The 22,325-nt window shown below is 41.0% G+C and overlaps 1 protein-coding gene across 2 annotated transcripts in view; it reads left to right on the forward strand.

Moving 5' to 3' along the window:
- Positions 1-22,325, forward strand: part of LOC136858439 (transducin-like enhancer protein 4) — a 660,561-nt gene that overhangs the window by 179,906 nt on the left and 458,330 nt on the right. For both annotated transcript variants that reach the window (XM_067137982.2, XM_067137983.2), the window contains exon 2: positions 20,990-21,087. In XM_067137982.2, the coding sequence (XP_066994083.1) occupies positions 20,990-21,087 (98 nt within the window). The remainder of the gene's footprint in view (positions 1-20,989; positions 21,088-22,325) is intronic.

Genomic DNA, 22,325 nt, shown 5'->3' on the forward strand with positions numbered 1-22,325 from the left:
TTCTAAAGTAAAATCGTTCTTAATACACTTTTTCATCCCTAGCGGCACCTTTTCTTCCCCTCACAGAACAGATGCGAACCATCCATAGGTTTCATGTAACAGTGATGCTAATACATATATATAATACTATACTGTTATTCTACTATTATAGATATGGGTTAAATAAGGCGCATTACGATATACAAAATCAGCCATTGTTAAACTTCATGAAAATCTGAAAATTGAAGGAGTGTATAGTAAATAGGGATACTTCTTGTGGTCTGTCTCAAAATCGAAGGTAACAGAAGGAAACTGAACATTTACCTCCATATTTGTTCAGTGTGGATTTTGTTTGTGCTGGGTGCTGTTTCTTTCTCCTCCCCAGAGCTGCCTAGTATTAATAATGTATTTTCAAGAAAATGTCGGTGCTTGCCACAAGATACAATTTTGTGTGCCGTCCCTACTCGAGTAGATTAAATAGCTGTCTATTATTGAAAACCTTGAGGAGGTAACCCTGTTTTTGGATGATATTATAACTACCTGCTTTGGATGCTCCTTCACCATTCTCAACCCAGACTCAGTTAATTACATTGGTACAGACTCTGTAGTAGCACCGGTGTTCAAATAGAATTTATACACAGGAAATAGTCGCATTTCTAACAATAATTTATAACCGTACGAACGTCCTTTAAGCTTCATCTGGAATACGGGTTGTGAAATCAGCCAATTACTCGGACCACTCCCTAATTGAGTTGGTAAGTATTGTAAATTATTGTTAGATTTCTGGTCAGCCGCGCCAACCGCAAGACTCTCATCAATCGAAATCCAACAGCTATTTCCTCTCGTACTTGCCAAGAGATTGGCTTGATAAGCATATAGAATCTTACGTCAACATGTTTTCATTATCTGGTAAAAGAACATTAGACAGTCATTAGCATGAACGTTTTTTGAGCATTTTTATTGAAATCAAGTCCACGTGACGTTAGTGAGGTTAGGATCAGGAAACAACGCATTTAGTGGCTTGTACCTACAGTTGGGATTTAAATTGCAAATTCTCTCTCCTTCTCGCTGTGCTTGCGTGTACTTCTTGTCGAACCCCCTCCCCAATCACGTTCTGTATTATATTACATATTTTCTGGCATAGTACTCACCGCGGAAATTAGCTAGTTTTTTAAATTTCCTCTCCCCTGAAGTATCCGTTACAAAATGAATCTAATTTTGCATGGCTGTGTTTTCATGACATTTATTTGGATTCTCATATTTATCGTGTTGAAGCCAGTCCTTGGAACGTGTTCTGCTTGTTTTATAAAGTGTATTATTAATGAGTTCTAATTACTCGAGATTAGTACTGGTTGTAGCGGTAGATCATGTAATGTGTAGGCCGTGATGCACGATAATTTCGATCGATTTACATAAAGCAACCGCGGCAATGCAAGCCAGCACTTTTTTAAATCATGTACAGCGACAGATACGACACAACACCAATAAAAACAAGCGCGAGCTGGCAGTAGACTGTTCAGGGATGGGCAATGGTCGTTGTTAGGCTTCATTTGGCCACCCATTCCTTTCCCTTTATGTAGGGAGGGATGGTCAGTCATCATAATATGTTGTGAGATATGTAAGGAAAGCTCAGTGGCAAAGAGTTCAATACATTTCGTGAAACGAGGTTTCAAAAGTAATTTTGAAATTTACCGCCAAATTACTAGATACATTTTCTCCCTGAATTTTTCAGTTAAAGAAAGCCTAATTCACTTCCCGAAGTTGTTCTGGTCTTCTTTCAAATTCTCATGTTACCTAAACTGGAAGATTTATAGTACATATTTATAAAGCTGCGTAAGTGGTGAATCCTCTTAGTTATCAGTAGAGTTCTGATTTATGTGACGCCATCTTTTTATTCTGGTCTCTTTTGACAAACTGAGGATAAATTAAATACATTTATAACTTTTGTGACCATGATGACACGTATTTTATTCGGTAATATAAATGCATATTTCATTCTATTTTATTAAGTTGTATTTTTGGTTGGTTGGTTGGTTGGTTTGTAATATGCGGTTATATAGAAACCCGAACAACCGATAGCGCCGCCAAAATTATGGCGTACTAGGTAGAATGAGGTAGTTTGCCATTGCTTTCCTCACTGGGTCAGAAGGTGCTGTTGCAGCCCAACTAACCCTATGAGTAGCACTTTTCATAACGCACGCACTAGTCGTACTCCGAATGTCATTCAACAACACCATCCATGCCTCAACAGTTTCCATACTGTCACAGCCACAAATGGGTCTGAGACTTATAATAGTTATTCATTGGTGACAAATTCTCGCACAATTTTTACGTCACATACGAGCTATTATTGCCTGTAACATAATTATTTCTGACCACTACTTATCGGAGCAGTATCACTGTATTACATAATTTGCGGATACTTGTGGTTCAGAGTAACCTCGTGTAAAGATGATACGTGGCCAGGGAAGGTTATTGGGAAACATAGTGTCTATTTGTTTTACAGACTAATTAAGCTATTAACTTGGACTGGCATTAGAACTTGTTGGTTTAGGCTGACGGTAGATCAACAAAGTTATCATTCTAAACAAGGATATGTATTACGTGTCTGTCAGTTGGAGCGATCGTTAGCTCATGTGCTGTTAGCTGATTATTGACTGTACCGGGGGTACTGTTACGGTGTAGGGAACTGTTTTGGGCAGGAAAAGTGTTAATGACCCATGTTATTACTGACAGTTGTAATTTTGAGATTTCGAGACCTTCTTTGCTAAGAGACTCTTTTGGCTTGTCATTCAACAAATGGCTCGTCGAACTTCAAATACTTCATGAACATTGATTAGTATTAAAATTATCATATTAATTTAGTGATTGTCTGTTAATACTAGATGTTATTGGTCACTTGCTTCTTCCAAGTATACTATCAACAATGTCTGATATAAATGTCCGTTTTTTGTGCATTTTGCTGTTTGTTGTATGGCGCATATAGATTTTGTTTCAATTATTTTCAGCAGCTCGTATGCGTTTTTAAATCATCATAACATGAAAGACTTCCGTGGCGTGTAGGAATTACTGAACATCTGCAACTACACTGACTGACAGAGCAAATGCAACACCAAGAAGGAGTGGTTGGAAAGGGATGAAAGTTGGGGAAAAAACAGAGACGGCACGGACGAATAATTGATGTTTATTTCAAACCGATATGCAGGTTACACAATGCGCACGGCATCGTCTCAGTAGGATGTAGGACCACCGCGAGCGGCGATGCACGCAGAAACACGTCGAGGTACAGAGTTAATAAGAGTGCGGATGGTGTCCTGAGGGATGGTTCTCCATTCTCTGTCAACCATTTGCCACAGTTGGTCGTCCGTACGAGGCTGGGGCAGAGTTTGCAAACGGCGTCCAATGAGATCCCACACGTGTTCGATTGGTGAGAGATCCGGAGAGTACGCTGGCCACGGAAGCATCTGTACACCTCGTAGAGCCGGTTGGGAGATGCGAGCAGTGTGTGGGCGGGCATTATCCTGCTGAAACAGAGCATTGGGCTGCCCATGAAGGTACGGGAGAGCCACCGGCCGCAGCACATGCTGCACGTAGCGGTGGGCATTTAACGTGCCTTGAATACGCACTAGAGGTGATGTGGAATCATACGCAATAGCGCCCCAAACCATGATGCCGCGTTGTCTAGCGGTAGGGCGCTCCACAGTTACTGCCGGATTTGACCTTTCTCCACGCCGACGCCACACTCGTCTGCGTTGACTATCACTGACAGAACAGAAGCGTGACTCATCGGAGAACACGACGTTCCGCCATTCCCTCATCCAAGTCGCTCTAGCCCGGCACCATGCCAGGCGTGCACGTCTATGCTGTGGAGTCAATGGTAGTCTTCTGAGCGGAGGCCGGGAGTGCAGGCCTCCTTCAACCAATCGACGGGAAATTGTTCTGGTCGATATTGGAACAGCCAGGGTGTCTTGCACATGCTGAAGAATGGCGGTTGACGTGGCGTGCGGGGCTGCCACCGCTTGGCGGCGGATGCGCCGATCCTCGCGTGCTGACGTCACTCGGGCTGCGCCTGGACCCCTCGCACGTGCCACATGTCCCTGCGCCAACCATCTTCCCCACAGGCGCTCCACCGTGGACACAACCCTATGGGTATCGGCTGCGATTTGACGAAGCGACCAACCTGCCCTTCTCAGCCCGATCACCATACCCCTCGTAAAGTCTGTCTGGTGGAAATGCCTCCGTTGACGTCGGCCTGGCATTCTTAGCTATACACGTGTCCTGTGGCACACGACAACACGTTCTACAATGACTGTGGGCTGAGAAATCACGGTACGAAGTGGGCCATTCGCCAACGCCGTGTCCCATTTATCGTTCGCTACGTGCGCAGCACAGCGGCGCATTTCACATCATGAGCATACCTGAGTGACGTCAGTCTACCCTGCAATTGGCATAAAGTTCTGACCACTCCTTCTTGGTGTTGCATTTGCTCTGTCAGTCAGTGTATGTGCTGATATTCACCTGTTATTATAAAAGCTGTAAATGGCTCGATACTCTGCTTTCGTCACTTAATCGAGCAATACTGCTTACTCTACAAATTGGAAAGAATATTACAGCTGGATATTACCTTGAAATATTCGTAGATCAAGGCTGTTTCATTTTTCCATGGAAAACAAATGAAGGAATTTTGAAGCACCAAAAGTACAGTATGTTAATGTCACATAGGAGAGCGACAGAAAAGTTCTGGATGAAATGTTAAAAACAGGTTAAGAAGTGAAAAATAATTGGATTTATTACAAAGGTCTCATCGTCACCATAAGACCTATCTGTGTCGGTGCGGCGTAAAGCAACTTGTAAAAAAAAACACACACACGCACAGTTTGTGTTGATTGCAATCCCTCTGTAATAGTTATTGTTGTTACATTTTCCCATTTTGACCGAATATTTTGGTGAATATTTTATTTTGAAAACACTTCTCAAGTCTTAAACGCCCCGTAGTTACAGAAAATTACAATTTGGCTCACAAACAGTTTAATATTATCCGGTGAAATCGTATGTTTTCTTTACATTTTTTACTCATTTCCACCGCTTGCGAAAACAGCACCGTGAAGAAGATAGTTGAATTGCGAACGTCGAGTTTCTATCAACTCTAACTTTACTCTTCGAGGTCTTAGAATATTTTTATGAATATTTAATGAAAGTTGAAAACTGTTGACTCGTTGGAGAAATTGTACAAGGGCATTTTTCTAGCGACCTCGTTTGGTCTGGGCTTGTGGTTGTCGGAGGGAGAAGGATGCCTAGCACAAACACACAATCATCATGAATCCGCAAATCGTACACACATTCACACAAGCTTAGCAGACAAACACTAAAACACAAACACGCCAAGTGTATATTTGTACTTTACTAGTCCACACCACAGCCATTTTTTTTCTGTTAGAGCTTGCTAGTACCATTTGCCAAGCCTTTGTGAGTGAGGTAAGCCGGTCGGTTTGAGTTGCAATTTCGATGCCAAAGTAAACAGTTCCCTCGAAGCACATGTTTGCAGCAGTATGTGTGTGTGTCTTGTCCGCGAGTCTTCTCTACTTTTCATTCAGTGAGCAGAGTAATCACCCAAAGGCTAATGGTATTCGCGTGGGCGCCTACTGTTGCGATTGGTGAGATTTTAAGAATCCTTTTCCGTACGTACTAAATAGCTCATACGTAATTAAAGAACTATCGTAGGTCTACAGTACTTGTAATGTATCGGTTGGAAAATAATATAATTTAACGTAATTCAAGTGTCCGCACAGGAATGCAAATCGTATTAAAATGTTGGCAGTGTCCTTCAATGATATTTTCGTGCTATGTGAGAACTGATTATGTAAATAGTACTTACATTGCTCTGTTTCCAACGTATTGTCTATAAAATTGTATACTGTACACACTATCTTCCAGGGAACTTACTGGTCATATAGTACTCAATGGCTGCAATTTATAGAGTATGATATTGAAAAGAACAAAGACAGTTATATAATCATGTGTTTATCAAATTATCCATAGCTATGTTATGGTATTTTGAGGCGACTTGTACCTTAAGTACTGCAAGTAGAAAGATTAATGAAGAATTACAAAACCCGAGGTTTTGGTAGACTGGAATGCAGTTGTAAGTCAAGGAAGGGAAGGTAATGCAGTAGGAAAATTCGGACGGAGACAAAGGAATGAAAGAGGAAGTCGTCTGGTGAATTCTGCACCGATCATAATTTAGTCCTTGCTAATATTTGGTTCAAACATCATAAACAACGGCTGTATAACCCTACGTGGACGAAACCTGGAGACACAGGAAGGTATCAAACAGACTTCATTATGATTAGGCAGATCAGAAACCAGGTGTTGGCTTGCAAGACCTTTCCGGGAGCTGAGGTGAACTCTGACCTCATCTTGGTGGTCATGAAATGTCATCTGAATTTGAAGAAATTGAAGGAAGGAATGAAAGAAAGAAAGAAAGAAAAGAGTGTGAGGGATTGTTTCAAGGAATATGTTGCACAAGGACTAAATGAAAAGGCTGAAGAAAACGCAATAGATGAAGAGTGGACAGTCGTGAAGAATGAGATCGGTAGGGCTGCTGCAAGAATGCAAGAAAATGAGGAGGGCAGAAAAGAATAGAGGCGATTAAAGAATAAAGTAAATATAAATTGCAGAACGGGTAGAGAAGAATGGCTGAAAGAGAAGTGCATGGATGTTGAAAGTTGTATGGTTGGAAGAAAGGTGGATGTTTCATATAGAAAAATCAAGGAAACCTTTGGAGAAAGGAAAAGTATGTGGATGAAAATTAAGAACTCAAGATGGAAGGCCACTTCTAGGGAAAGAAGACAATGCAGAAAGATGACAGGAACATATTTAACAAATGCATCAAAGGAAAGAAGTAGATGATGAGGTTCCTGAACAACAAGCAGCTGTTCATGCCGATGAAATGGGAGACCCAATTTCGGGGTCAGAATTCGACAGAACTTTGAGAGACGTAAATACTAACAAGGCACCTGGAATTGATGACGTACCCTCAGAATCACTGACCGCCTTAGGAGAAACCAGTATGGCGAGGTTATTCCATTTAGTGTGTAAGACGTATGATACAGGACAAGTGCCATCCGATTTTTGACAGATTGTTGTTATACCTATTCCCAAGAAAGCAGGTGCTTGCAAAATATTAACACGTATTATTTACAGAAGAATGGAAAGACAAGTTGAAACTGAGTTGGGAGAAGATCAGTTCGAATTCAGAAGAAACGTAGGAACACGTGAAGCAATCCTGACTTTACTTCTGATCTTAGAGGATCGAATTAAGAAAGACAAGCCTAGGTATATGGCATTATTCGCAGATCTAGAAACGGCATTGGATAATATTGATTGGACCAAGTCATTTGAGATTCTGAAGGTGATCGGGATCAGATACCGAGAAAGAAGAATTATCTACACTCTGTACAAAAATCAGCCTGCAGTGTAAAGAATCGAAGGCTATGAAAAAGAAACAGCAGTCCAGAAAGAAGCGAGGCCAGGATGCAGTTTGTCCCCTCTCCTTTTCAATGTTTATACAGAACAGGCGATAAAGGGAATCAAAAAGGACTTTTGAAAAGGAATCCCAATCCAAGGGGAGGAAATCGAAACTCAGATTTGCCTATGATATTATTTTCTCTGAGTCTTCAGAAGATCTGGAATAATTGCTGAATGGTATGGACACAGTCGTGGAGAAGGAGTACAAGATGAAAATAAATCTAAAACAAAAGTAATGGAGTATAGTCGGTCAAGTGATGGAGGAAATATTAGATTAGGAAACGACGTCTTAAATGATTTAGATGAATAGTGTTGCTAGGTTAGTAGAATAACTAATGGTGGTGGAAGTAAGGGCATAAAATGCAGGCTAACACAAGCAAGGGAGGCCTTTCTTAAAATGAATTTGCTCACATAGAACATTTATATAGGTAACAGAAAGAAATTTCTGAAGGCTTGCATTTTATGGAAGTGAAACATGGACGATAACTAGGGCAGAAAATAGAATATTATCAAAGGCGGTGTTACAGAAGAATGCTGAAGGTGCGATGGGTAGATCGAATCACGAATGAAGAGATAGGCCTACTGAATCGAATTGGTGAGAGCCGAACGATTTGGCAAAATTTGACCAGAAGAAGGGATAGAATGGTAGGGCACATTTTAAGACATCCAGGACTTTGTTATTTGGTTTTTGAGGCAAGTGTAGGCAGTAAAAAAGGCAGGGATAGACCAAGGTACGAATATGACAACCACGTTTGTGTAAATGTTGGATGTAGTAGTTATGATGAAAAGGTTAGCACAAGATGGGTGGCATGGAGAGGTGCATCAAACCAGTCTATGGACTGATGATTCAAACAAAAACAACAACAATTAAGTATTGTAAAACAAATTTAACTCAAGTTTCACCATTGCCTGCTAAATAACAGTTTCATTTAATTCCTGTTCTCGCTAGAATTCCTATTCGGAAGTCGTTATTTACAGTTCAATCACCACTTTGAATATTCCTTACATATGTGTAAACGAGAAGTGCGTTTAAGTCATTAAGACAGAAATCATACATAGTTAAATGCCAGTGATGGTATTTACAAATATCTATGCTCAGCCTATAATTACTGGCCAGAGAAAGGGTATAGCTCTTTTGGTGGCCCGCCCCATCTCTTCAGGGTGGGGAATGAAAGCGTCCTTTGACTTGACTAGAGCTACGTACAACTGGGTTATATAGATAAATGTTTGCTATTGAGCTGCCATCTGGGCTTCGATTAGGAGGGACAGCTGACTATTGAAGTTCCGTTATTTTTATTTTCCGTTTCTCAATCCATTATAGGAATGCTTTACCAACTTGTCGTGTTCCTCTATCAAAGAACTGTAGATGTAAACTAATACTCTCAGGACGAGACTTCAAAACGTTTTTGTGTTTTTCATTGTTCTGTGGAAGATAAACTGTTTTTTTCTTTTTTTTCTTTTTCGATTTGCAATAAAGTTAGTCGCTCACTTCTGTAGGTTGTATTGCTTTCTCCCTGAGAGTGAAATGTAAACATAACCTCATTAAAAAAGAAAGTGTATTCTAAAATAAACATATTTTTATCCATAAAGAACATTAGTCGGAGCTGTTGATCTCTCTCCAGCTATGATGCTACGACAATAAAAGTAACAGTTCATGTTAATTTGTCTGCTTGTTATGTCGTCAGCCCGAAGACTGGTTGGATCCTCAAATAGCTCCACCAAAGTTTATGCGATTGTATGGGAACCGCAAGAACTGATGGCATCAGTGAGGAGCGAGGTAGATTGCCATTGCTCTCCTCACTGGGCCTGAACAGAAAGTGCTATTGCAGCACAACTGACCCTATGAGTAGCACTTTTCATAACACCCAGACGCACTAGCTGTGCTCTGAATGCCATTCCTCAAATCCACCATATCTCAGCAACAGCTGTCACAGCCGTAAATGGGACGGGGACTTCGGTGGAAGCTACGGTGTACTCTTGCCTGTGCCAAGTGGTAGCTGAAAATAACACACACAAAATAGCAACTGGTGGACATGTCAATTTAGAAAACTAAAATTTGAGCGTGGTCTGTTTGTCTTCGTGTAACGCTTCAGTAGGTGTAAAAATCATGCAACCTCGAGCGAGTTGGCAGCGCTGTCGTGTAGCTGTGAGCTTGCATTCGGGAGATAGTAGGTGCGAACCTCCAATGTCTGCAATCCTGAAGATGGTTTTCCACGGTTTCCCGTTTTCGCGCCAGGAAAATGCTCGGGCTGTACCTTAATTAGGCCACGGTTGCTTCGTTCCCAGTCTTAGGCCTCTCCTGTCTCATTGTCGCTACCGTGTATATCTGTGTCGATGCGACGTAAGACAAATACAGGGTCTTTATTTATGCTTGGCAGGGACTTTCTCAGTCGACCTTTGCCGCCAGTGACGGTTCAGTTGCCGGCTACCGCGCGTGCGCATGTACGGCAGAATACGGTGCTCAAAATCATTATCATGCATTTTACTCACCATTTTGACTATTTATGCTGAAAATGTTCCCCATGCGTTGCCAAAATAATCGGTATCTTCTAATGAAGTTTTCGGTTACTCTACCAAGTTCTTCAGTACTGATGGATGCAATTGCAACTCTTATATTGTCTTTAAGTTCATGTAGTGTGTAAGGGTTGTTCCCATAAACTACATTTTTTTTAACATTCCCCACAAATAAAAATCACATGCCAATAAATCTGGGCTACGAGGGAGCCACAGATTTTTACTTATGATCACCGTACCAAACACGCTTCAGTAAGGAGATAACGACCTGTACTTCTGTTGTTATTGTTTATTGAACCTGTAGGTTTGAATCTCTTGGCCAGTTGTTTTATTGTCCGATTGATAGGAATGGGTTTCCCTGGAAATTTCGCTCGAAACTTTTATCTTGTCCTAACGCACGATTTTCTCCACTTAATGTAAGTATTGTGCAGATATACACGTTCATGTAATGAATATTTCACATGCATTACAACGCTATACACAATCACAATAAAACACTACACAATACGACATATAGTACGCAGTAGCTTCATTGAACACCCTACTATCTCGGAGCTCGGCTCTCAGCAACTGCAGAGGGCAGAAGTGCAGGAAACCGCGCGCGCCAGCGTCTGGTAGCGGCCTGTCATCGGCGACCAAGTTCGAGCGATAAAGTCCCTACCAAGCATAAATAAAGACTCTGTAGCTAAAAATTTCATTATACTCATATGTTCGTAATACTTTAAGACCTAGACTGGTTCTGGCTCTGAAATATTTGTCTCTTGTGTTCGGACGCCATAGTTCGTTCCCTAATCACTGTGCGACGTAATTAAATCATCTTTATATATAAACATTCAACTCAACAGAAACTTCTTCTGAAGGATTTTTCATTTTTGTCCTTAGTGATGCCTAAAATACCATCAAGCTTCTTAGCACTAATTCATCCTTGGCTGACAGATTGCGTGGAGCCTCTCACCATTGTCTTATGTATTACAGAGGAACTTGTGACACAGTGTTGTTACAAATTTACGTTGCTCTCGTGTAGTTTCGTTGGCACGTACATTCGTGGTTCAGTTTACGCTCGCTTTGCTGCCAAGAATGGCTGGAACGAGTGCGCCGTCCATCTTGTGGCCTCTCCGCTCTTAGCGATTAACACATTTCACTTGTTAATTTCACTTGTTCCTTCCAGTTTGCGCCATAGTTCAGCCAGGTTGATTATGCTTAGAATAGCAAATAGAAGTTGCAAGGAAACCTCTGCATTTACAACGCTTCATTTAGAACGTATCATGTAGCCGTCAGCTTGCATTCGGGAGATAGTGGTTTCGAACCCCACTGTTGGCAGCCCTGAAGATGATTTTCCCTGATTTCCTATTTTCACACCGGGCAAATGCTGGGACTGTGCCTTAATTAAAGCCACAGTCGATTCCTTCTCGTTCTCAGCCCTTTCCTGTTCCATCGTCGCCATAAGCGCACCAATGCGCCATAAATAATGTTTTTTTAAAGTAGCATGTAAAATTAAGTGTAAATAACGATGTTTTATGCCAAAATATGAATATTTTTAATCCAGGTATGAAGATTGGAACTGGTTGTACTTAGCGTGTTTAAAAAATATCTTGATGTGAAAACAGTTATGCCAAAACATTTACACCATTAAAAGAAGTACAGTAGGTCTGAGAAATCGTATCATTCAAGATTAATAACACCTATGACTCACTTACGAAATTAAATAACTTGGAATTTCAATATTAACAATACTACTTCCATTGAAAATTAGCTGTAAAGCAAAGCAAAGTCATCTCCATACAGACCATGACGGCCCTTGCAGGAGTGGAAGGTAACCTTGGCACTTGGTGGGGTGGAGTGGTTAGCTCTACACCCGGCCGCCTTTATCCGGTGTCGTCCCATTTGCGGTCAGTCTCATTTGCGGTCACTCAGGTAGAATACAAAAATAAACTAGTTTTGACGAGTGAGACATTGTCCCATTTGCGATCACTCTTATCAATGGGGATATGGAATTCCCTACTCAAGGACTGGTACAGGCAGACAGCCTTTTAAATAACTGGCGACAGCTGCGTGCTAGGATTCGGATGCTGAAACTCATTAAATTAATTATGTTTACCGCTTGAGTACGATGCGTTAATATCGGGACAAGGGGACTAAATAGGACTTATTTGTACCTTTTATTTAGGGTTAGCAGATGGTTATGGGTGTAATCAAATGATTTTTTAAATGCAGGACAAAAGCAGGGCGTATTAAACCGTTAAACTTCTTCAAATTCAAAATAAATATTTTGCTGTAACACTCTACTTCCTCGATATTGCGACCCTTTTTGGGTTGTGTCTTGATTGCGGACAAGGCAAAAACCGTCCAGATTCCGAACAACTAAATATACCCTGTCCAGATTGCGAATAAGAGATTAGTGTTGACGTGGAATACATAAAACAGATACAATTTTCAAAACAATCTCATATGAAATTTTTGTTCTAGTAGTAACATTAACTGGTACATTGGGATGTTTTAGATAACCCAGCAATATTTATAAAAATATTGTTCTTATTGAAAATGTTTAATAATTTAGTTTGGGGTAATCTTATGATTTAGAATATCCTTTTTATTGTATAACATAACTTTTTTTTTTTTTTTTTGCTAGCTGCTTTACGTCGCACCGACACAGATAGGTCTTATGGCGACGATGGGACAGGGAAGGGCTAGGAGTGGGAAGGAAGCGGCCGTAGCCTTAATTAAGGTACAGCCCCAGCATTTGCCTGGTGTGAAAATGGGAAACCACGGAAAACTATTTTCAGGGCTGCCGACAGTGGGGTTCGAACGTACTATCTCCCGAATACTGGATACGGGCCGCACTTAAGCGACTGCAGCTATCCAGCTCGGTATATAACATAACTAGAGGGGCATTTGTTTATGGTGGATTAGTGAGAGTTGTATTATTAATAGATTATTATTATTATTATTATTATTATTATTATTATTATTATTATTATTATTATTATTATTATTATTATTATTATCTTTTATGCTACTAGGTCTTATGGTGACGATGGGATAGGAAAGGCCTAGGAGTTGGAAGGAAGCGGTCGTGGCTTTAATTAAGGTACAGCCCCAGCATTTGCCTCGTGTGAAAATGGGAAACCACGGAAAATCATCTTCAGGGCTGTCGACAGCCGAACCCTTAAGCTGCCTGTTCATGGAATTCGGACGAAACGCTACTCGGGCGCTTCGACACCTCAACACGCGCACAGCTGTGAAGATAGGTGTATTTGCTAAAATACGCTCCTTTTGTAGACCATTGGCAGCGTCTGTCTTCGGATCCCATGTAAAAATTCTTTGGTGATACATTTAGGGTTACCGAGCGAGTTGGCCGTGCGGTTAGAGGCACGCAGGTGTGAGCTTACATCCGGGAGATAGTGGGTTCGAACCCCAGTGTAAAATAAGTATTTCTTTCTTTCTTTCTTTCTTTCTTTCTTTCTTTCTTTCTTTCTTAATGCGTTTACAGTCCAGGGTTGTTTTTTCCCTTCGGACTCAGCGAGGGATCTCACCTCTACCGTCTCAAGGGCAGTGTCCTGGAGAGTGAGACTTTGGGTCGGGGGATACAACTGCGGAGGATGACCAGTACCTCGCCTAGGTGGCCTCACCTCCTATGCTGAACAGAGGCTTGTGGGGGGGGGGATGGGAAGATTGCAAGGGATAGGCAAGGAAGTGGGAAGGAGGCGGCCGTGGCCTTAAGTTAGGTACCATCGCGGCATTTGCCTGGAGGAGAAGTGGGAAACCACGGAAAACCACTTTGAGGGTGGTTGAGGAGGGAATCGAACTCCCCTCTACTCAGTTGACCTCCGGAGGCTGTGTGGACCCCGTTCCAGCCCTCGTACCAATTTTCAAATTTCGTGGCAGACCGGGGATTCGAACTCGGGCCTCCAGGGATGGCAACTTATCACACTAACCACTACACCACAGAGGCGGACCATGTAGTGTTTATCCGACATAATTTAAAAAAATCAGCCATTGATCGCCCTTGAGAGGTTTCTTTACCTTCTGGCAGAGTAACTCGTAACGTCAGGATTACACTCAAGCAACCTAATTAGCATCAAATCAGAATGTCTGCGCATGATAGTTGAGACCGTACTACTACAGTTAGTTAGTTAGTTAGTTAGTTAGTTAGTTAGTTAGTTAGTTAGTTAGTTAGTTAGTTAAGGTACAATTGAGGGACGGTGAATGGCGAAAGGTCATAGCCCCACATACACGAATGTGCCTCCATACCTACTTAAAATTACAATATTAAAATATGCAATTATATTCTACATTGTGTGCTTATATACAGTTACCGTATTTCCATAGACATATATTTTCATAATATTCACAAGACCTGTTCAACAGTATATTATTGTTCCAAAGCATACAGTTGTGAATATTTTGCATCAACTGGGGCTGCTTAACTAAGGCGGTAAAGGCGTGCTCCTTTCACGCAAAAGGACATGGTTCGATTCCCCGTCAGGAAGTCGAAAAATGTAGAGGCGAGATATTCACTTCTGGAGAGGCACACTTTGCTGGGATTTACTCAGCTCACACTAAAAGTGAGTACGAAGTAGATTCTTGGGGGACAACGGCTGCCGGGTATAGAGTTAACAATTTACTCCCGATTTTACGAATAGTAGAAGCCTTTATCTTCCACTACTCTAAGTCCTTCTTGGTCTGAACGGTGATAATTTGCTTTGCAATATTTTTTATGATGAATGCCCCCCCCCCTCAATGCATTTGGCACTTTCCCATTATACATTAAATAACGCATGATAGATTGTACACGAAGGAGATGAATTAGTAATTTAGGACTGCGTATACTGACCCAGTTCTGTTCGCAATCAGGACGACACCCCTTTTTGAAGCAATTGTAGCTCATCTCCAACTTAGCAGTAAAATTTCACTTCCTTCTCCCCATTATACAATAAGGGACACTTTTTCTTCCTTTCTTTTTTTTTGCAAGCTGCTTTACGTCGCACCGACACAGATAGGACTTAATGCTACGATGGGATAGGAAAGGCCTAGGAATGGGAAGGAAGCGGCCGTGGCCTTAATTAAGGTACAGCCTCAGCATTTGCCTGGTGTGAAAATGGGAAACCACGGAAAACCATCTTCAGGGCTGCCGACAGTGAGGTTCGAACCCTCTATCTCCCGGATACAAGCTCACAGCTGCGTGCCCCTAACCGCACGGCGAACTTGCCAGGTGGAAGTGATTTTCAGATTTTAATTTTATTTTTATTTTGATAGAGCTATCCAAGACTCACGATTTGAAACATTTTTGGGCCTTTTAGCTCTTTAACTTTCGAGACAATTGAGTAAATAGCTGCATTTTATGTTGTTCGTAGTACTTTGTCCGCTAGGAAATGTTTACAATATTAATAAGTAGTTAGAAGACGTAAAATCAATCACATTATATTCGTGCGAATAGAACTACGGGGAGGGGTTGGGAGAATCCCTGAGTCTAGCCTAATTAGCAGTCTCCTGCTGCATGGACGTTGGAAAACCCCCAACAGGCTGCTGATAACTTTAAAGTGATCGCAAATGGGACACGAACTGGTCTTTCTTCGCATTCCTTTTTTCTTCCGAACTGGAAGTGACCGCAAATGGGACACAACCCTTTATCCCTAGGAGCTAACCTCGTACCCATTTTGGTGTAGGCTGAGGAAACCTCAGGACCATGTGCACTTCCGAAAATGGAAATCTCGTTTCTTACATTTGAACATATCCAGCCATTGGGATGAACAACACTTGTTTAATGATTCAGCTTTTCTATTATTTCCAGTCACATTTAATATGTCTGTGTAGAACACCGAAGAGTTCCCCTAAATATGCAACTTGACGTTGACTCCATCAACATATTGGCTACCCATGATATTTCCAAGATCTTGATTTTGACGAGTTGTTCAATAAAACTGTGAATTGTTAAGGTCATGCAATGTGTGGTAATAGCAAAAGATAGTTTCAGTTTTGCTTTTCTGCTGCGACATCACGCATAACGGTACAGTAGCTTGGAATGAAAACTAGGCTTTGCATTCTTTGAATACTAAGAAGAGGCAATAGAAAGTCTTCATATTTCCGTCCTTATTCTCTAGCAATAATTCTCATTTATTTAAGACACTTTAACAATCTCCGACATTTGTGTTGCTCGGTTAAAGTAATGTTGCAGAAAAATGATAATAATTATGTAGGGAAAGGAACAAAGAAATAAAACTACCACAACTGTAGAGCAAGGCCAGCCGGAATCATGGGAATGTCACTGCATCGTGTTTGTACTGAAGAATGGAAACCAAACTTGGTGGGTCAGTGACTTCTGTGAAGTTTTAAAATTGTAATTCTAGTGATAGTAATGATTTTATTGCTGGAATTTATGAAATTTGTCTTTGTCAATATTCTGTTGTTTAACGACAAAAAAAAAAAAAAAAAAAAAAAAAATCACCGAGCGAGTTCGCTACGTGATACGATTCGTGTAGCAACGAGCTTGCATTCTATAGATGGTGAGTTTGAACTCCTATCAGTGGCTCTGGATATGTTTTTTCATGGTTTCGCATCTTCACCCTAGACATATGCCGGAACTATACATTAAGTCCACGGCTACTTTTTTTCTAGTCATAGTCCTTTCCCATCCCAGTGACCAGCGCCAGAACAAAGAATGAGTAAATTTCGGATGCAGAGGTATAGATAGTGTTATTCGTTTCAAAATCTAGTTGCGAAATCTATTGCCATTTTATAGCTACTATACTATTTCCTGATGAAGGCGCCTCGGACGAATTACGGTACTGAATGGAAGGAAACAAAAGAATTCTTGAGATATGGTTTTTAATTCTGTATTTGCTGCGTTCATTTGGTTGTGAATATGCTTAAAATTGCACGAACTAAAACATGAGCGATGTCCATCTCCCTACGACTGGTGTTGTGGGACCCGAGGCTAGCCTCAACCCGCGTTCCCTAGTTGCTGAACGTCGATCGAACCGTGTTGGCGAGCCTCGAAATATGTTGTGCTTACCGTGGTGCGAACAAACAGTTTTTATTTTAATCTCAAAGCACACATTCACATTCGTGTTCGATAAGATAGCGAGGGAGTATGGTGGCTGACAACATACAGAGGCTTTCATTTCCAACAAATTATGTGGAGGTTTTATCATTTTTTCAGAGGATAAATATCCATAACTCAATATTGACACTGGCAGATGCCCATGTCTCAACTGTTGAACAATCTGTCCGAAAAGCGAAGAGACAAAGCCATGCTATACGATTTAGCAGTGAGTTTCAGTTCTCTCACTGAGCTAAAGGGTAGTAGTCTGTTTCCAGTCTTTTGTCTGATTAGCTAGTAATTACACTCAACTTTTCGTGCAGGAAAATATATATTTTTCAAACAGGGACCTACCACACTTGCTTAGACCTATGATCTGAACATAATAGGCCTACATCGAGAAGTCTGTCGTTCCCCGTGTAAATAAGTAAAATACAGAAATAATGTAGTATTCAATATGTTCTTGCAGGTCAATGAGAAATATTCAGGCAGGAGCTGATCAGCCTCACCCTATGTTATGTATCCTCTCAGTCATTTCAGTGAACATAATATGCCGCAATTTTCTGATACAACATTGAAAATTGGAGCGAAAGATAGCCACCGCTATGACTAGCACTTAAATTCTGTAAACAATAATTCTAGTCGGTCATTGTTATTCTATTAATATTGGTTGTTACGGTATGCACCTAAATGCATGACCACCTACCCACTTCTGTTCTGAAAATTATTTCAGAAACTTAGCTCCTCATGTTTTCCTTCGTACACCTTGAGGACTACGAGAGCTACTTGTCCTTCCTGTTTCCTCTTGCGACAAGAAGTAGATAAATGTAACCTCCCACATACAACAATGAATGGGGCCGATGACCTTAGATGTTAGGCCCCTTTAAACAACAAGCATCATCAACAACGAATATTTGGATAGTTCCATTAATAATAATAATAAAGGCATGTGACCTCCGGAGAGACCTCATGCATGTCTTGTGAACTAACGCCAACAGGCGACCTGCGTGCCCACGAGGAATGGGCCTTACCTCTGATGAATTCTAATGCTGAAGACGGAACACACACGCCGACCCGGCCGGGAATCGAACTCGGGATCCTTTGCACCAGAGCCCAGTACGCTAACAATTTAGCCATGGAGCCGGACACTTCTGTAACTAGAAATACATGATAGCGTCGTCACAAACGTTGTTTGAAGAGCAAATCCCAGTCTACTTTGAACTTTCTTACCACACTACTTCTTGGCAGAAACGGTGAGACTTCACACATTAGAGCGAATGCGCCTCGTAATGTGCGAAGTTCCTTCCTTGGGCGCGGTACTTGAGAAGAAGCCATTACAGTATCTTTAATGCGTAACGTTACCCATATAATTATGTCGTTCAGGCTACCATTTTAGCAAATTGTTTTTGTGTAACAGTTCGTAGAATAAAATGGTGGTCTTATGCTGGCTTTCCAACTTTACAGCAAGGTGGTCGTCTGTTCAGTCTCAGAAGTGCACAAGTATAGGTTGTAAATATGGGCCTGTCAAAACTATATATTTCATATTATGTCAGATCACGCATGTTTATAGTCTACAAAATAATCTGGAAAGTGAAATGTTACGATACTATGGTTGCTCAGCTTCTACCAACATTAAAAAAACATACCTTCAAAAACATTTTTCAATGCGTGTAAAACAGTTCCGTATATAGTACACTGCCACTCTGCGTCCTGCGGGGGAGTAAATGCATTTATCAATTAATTCTTGAATTATACAGATTCTTGCATGGATGGCGTCGACTGTTTTAATGATGGTCCCTGACCGCGCATTATGTTATTTTCTTACAATTGACTTTACGTCCCACCGACACAGATAGGTCTTATGGCGACGAAGGGATAGGAAAGGGCGAGGAATGAGAAGGAAGCGGCCGTGGCCTTAATTAAGGTACAGCCCCAGCATTTGCCTGGTGTGGTGTGTTGTCTGAATATGAAGAGGAGAATGTTGGGACAAGACAAACACCCAGTCCCCGAGCCAGAAGAAGTTATCAGACTCGATTAAAATCACTGACCCGGGACTCTCTGAACCGAAGGCGTTTGTGCTGACCATTCAGCCAATATCCTATCGTATGTGTACGTATTCAAGTATAAAGGAAAGTTCCGTTGTTTACAATGAACTGTGAAGCCTACACACAGTAGGCCTACCTATTGCACTTGTGATCAGTATTTCAGTACGAGAGAGAGACGTGTAACGAAGTAGTTCAATCGAGTCCAGACTATGGAAGTAAATGCAGATAAGAAAAACATGACACATGCGTTATCATTGCGGTAAGCATGCTTACGTTTCGGAAGAGCGATATTATCATTTGCGTGTAGTATCCCTGGACGCGTGCACGCACATCAGAGGGCCAGCTCTGCTCGCCTGACGAACAACAAATACACGCGCCCCGTCCCCTTCCCCTTCCCAATTGCTGCTCCAATATTTGAGCGGCCACATCAAACTCGGATGACGTCAGCTGTCCATACTGCGCCATAGAAATGTACTGTGCCGCGTCCACATATTATTGTGTACCGTGCTGGCTGGGTTGTTTGCCCTGTATCCCATTCCGTTCGGCAAACTTATTATCCTCCCGTAATTGTTTTCATACACTTTGTTTTATTTTTGATGGCTGGATAACGCCGGGCTAGCCCGGAAAATAATGTGTACAGGCCCCACCTCATAAAACAAGTATGGGATTATGTGTTTGTCAGGAATATACATGCTATGAATAGCGAAGTCATGAGCGCGAAGTGCGATCATAGATGAACCTAGCACGCAACTTCTTTTGTGCGATCGTTATCGTTTACCCGTACGTTGCCTTGTCAAACGGTATTGGAATTATCTACAATCTGCAACCAAACAATCATACTAATAATGGATGTTTCGGATTAGTTTAATAGTTCAGCCCCGTAGCAGTTTGACTCACTCTAGCCAGACTCTCGGACATGAGTGATTTTTAAATTACAAGTCATGTACGTGTATCATATTGAAATAGTTGCCCAGAATCATAGGCCTATGCGTGTGAGGTCATAATTATAACTGCTTCCAGCTCCTCATTATTGCCAACCGCAGCGAGAAATGACGTGAGTCACCGCTCCTAAGAAATAACTGTCCAATATATTTGTAAACGTATTTTCATAGTTTCATATTTTAAATTGCAAATCTGTACTATGCTCATATCCGTCTGTGCTAGTTCTGTGCTGTAAAAATAAAGTATATCCGAATTTTCGGCTACAAGAGTGGTGTAATTATTTGCATATTTTGTTGTTAATTGTTGCAGTGTCTTTTTCTCTTATATATTATCCATGTACTTGCTATTTGTGGCTATAATAAAAAGAAACAGTGAAAAATTAAATCCTACAGTATAGTAACACTACTGAAGATGATCTTATTCGCCGGGCTGAGTGGTTCAGACGGTTGAGGCGTTGGCCTTCTGACCCCAACTTGGCAGGTTCAATCCTGGCTCAGTCCGGTGGTATTTGAAGATGCTCAAATATAGCCTCGTGTCGGTAGATTTACTGGCACGTAAAATAACTCCTGAGGGACTAAATTCCGGCACCTCGGTGTCTCCGAAAACCGCAAAAGTAGTTAGTATCATTATTATTATTATTATTATTATTATTATTATTATTATTATTATTATTATTATTATTTACTCTTTCCATTTTGCTGTTGATTTCCGCTTGTTTTCACAACTCATATCGGAATACCTGTCCATAATTGAGATATCACAAGATTTTCAACATTAGCAAAATGTTCTTCGGAATATAAATATTACTTTCAATCTTGATATTTTATCAAATTAACTTCATTATTTGTTTTGTATGTCTGGAGTTTTAAATACTTCTTCACATTTATAAATATTTGAGTTGCTTGAATTATAATTTCATAAAGTATGGTGTTTATTGTTGCAGGGTCCTCCTCAGCCAGGCCAACCGTTCAAGTTCACTGTCGGTGAATCGTGCGACCGCATAAAGGAAGAGTTCAACTTTCTGCAAGCACAGTATCATAAGTGAGTATTGGTTCATTTTCATAGACACACCAGCATGGCTAGGTTTGAGATGGTTTATAAATATGTGGACTTGTTTACTGATTCATTTTAGTCCACCAAAGAAACTGCACCCTGTGGCAATTGCTCTTACCTACATAGACGACTGTTTAGACGACTTCCTGAAATTTGAGCGTCACATGGTAGCGTGCCAATCTTAGCCGCATTTTTCAGCTTCCTTTACAAAGTCCACTGCCTCTCATATTAGACAGTACCTCAGTTTGTCTCCCATTCCAGCTCTCAGTCGTTGATTAAAATCCTTCCATGATCGGGGACCAGGTCCTGCCGGCACCAGGAAGACAGGCTACGGGGCTGGCTCATTTAAAACTGTCTATATACTATTATACCTTGTTTCATTATCTGTATAAGAAGAAGTAACCTTCATTAAAAATGTATTCCATACTAATTATTTTGGACATATTTATTAAAGTAATAATAATAATAACAACAATAACAACATGTATTTTTTTAACCTTCATCACGTACGTCGTGGAGAATACTGCACTTGTGTATTCTAAAGCGATAAATAGCGCTATCTCTGCTTATATTTTTAATTAGTTTCTCTCCCCTCCTGTACGAAGTGATCTGCTACATTATAAAATTCTGACCCGTTTTGTGATGGAAACCTCCAGACGATCATCTATAAACCGAGGTAGCAGAAAATAGGTTAGCATGTGGAATGTTTTGATGCTCTTCTGAAACCAGGGTTTATGCTACAAAGTTTGTAAGCAACAATTTTTATTTAGAGGTATACACTGAAACAAAACAATAAAAGTGAATTGTAAACGGCAGACGACCGTCTTGTCTTCTTCTTTTCTTCATGGGGCCTCTAAATATTAGTTCCTAATTAGCGTCGACCTCTAAGATCTTTTGGTACCATGTTTTTCCTTCATTCCCACCTAGATATACCTGCTCCCTTCACAAAGCTGCAGGTTGTTCTTATTGGGTCTTCTTGGATTCACCTGGTAGTCCTAGAGTGGAGATTCTGATTCTACCCAGCGCCTCACATTCGAAAAGTGTGTGTTCAACTGATTCCTCTGCTGCATTGCATTTCCGACATATGTTGTCTCTTATTACTCCAATTCTGTGTAGGTGTTTTTTTCAGATGGCAGTGTCCTGTCAACAATCTTACTACCCATCTTTTATTTTCTCTGCTGAGTTTCAACAGTTCTTTAGTATGTTTCTTGTTTGGTCCTTTTATC

The sequence above is a fragment of the Anabrus simplex genome, chromosome 1 (genome assembly GCF_040414725.1).
Source record: "Anabrus simplex isolate iqAnaSimp1 chromosome 1, ASM4041472v1, whole genome shotgun sequence".
Lineage (NCBI taxonomy): Eukaryota > Metazoa > Arthropoda > Insecta > Orthoptera > Tettigoniidae > Anabrus > Anabrus simplex.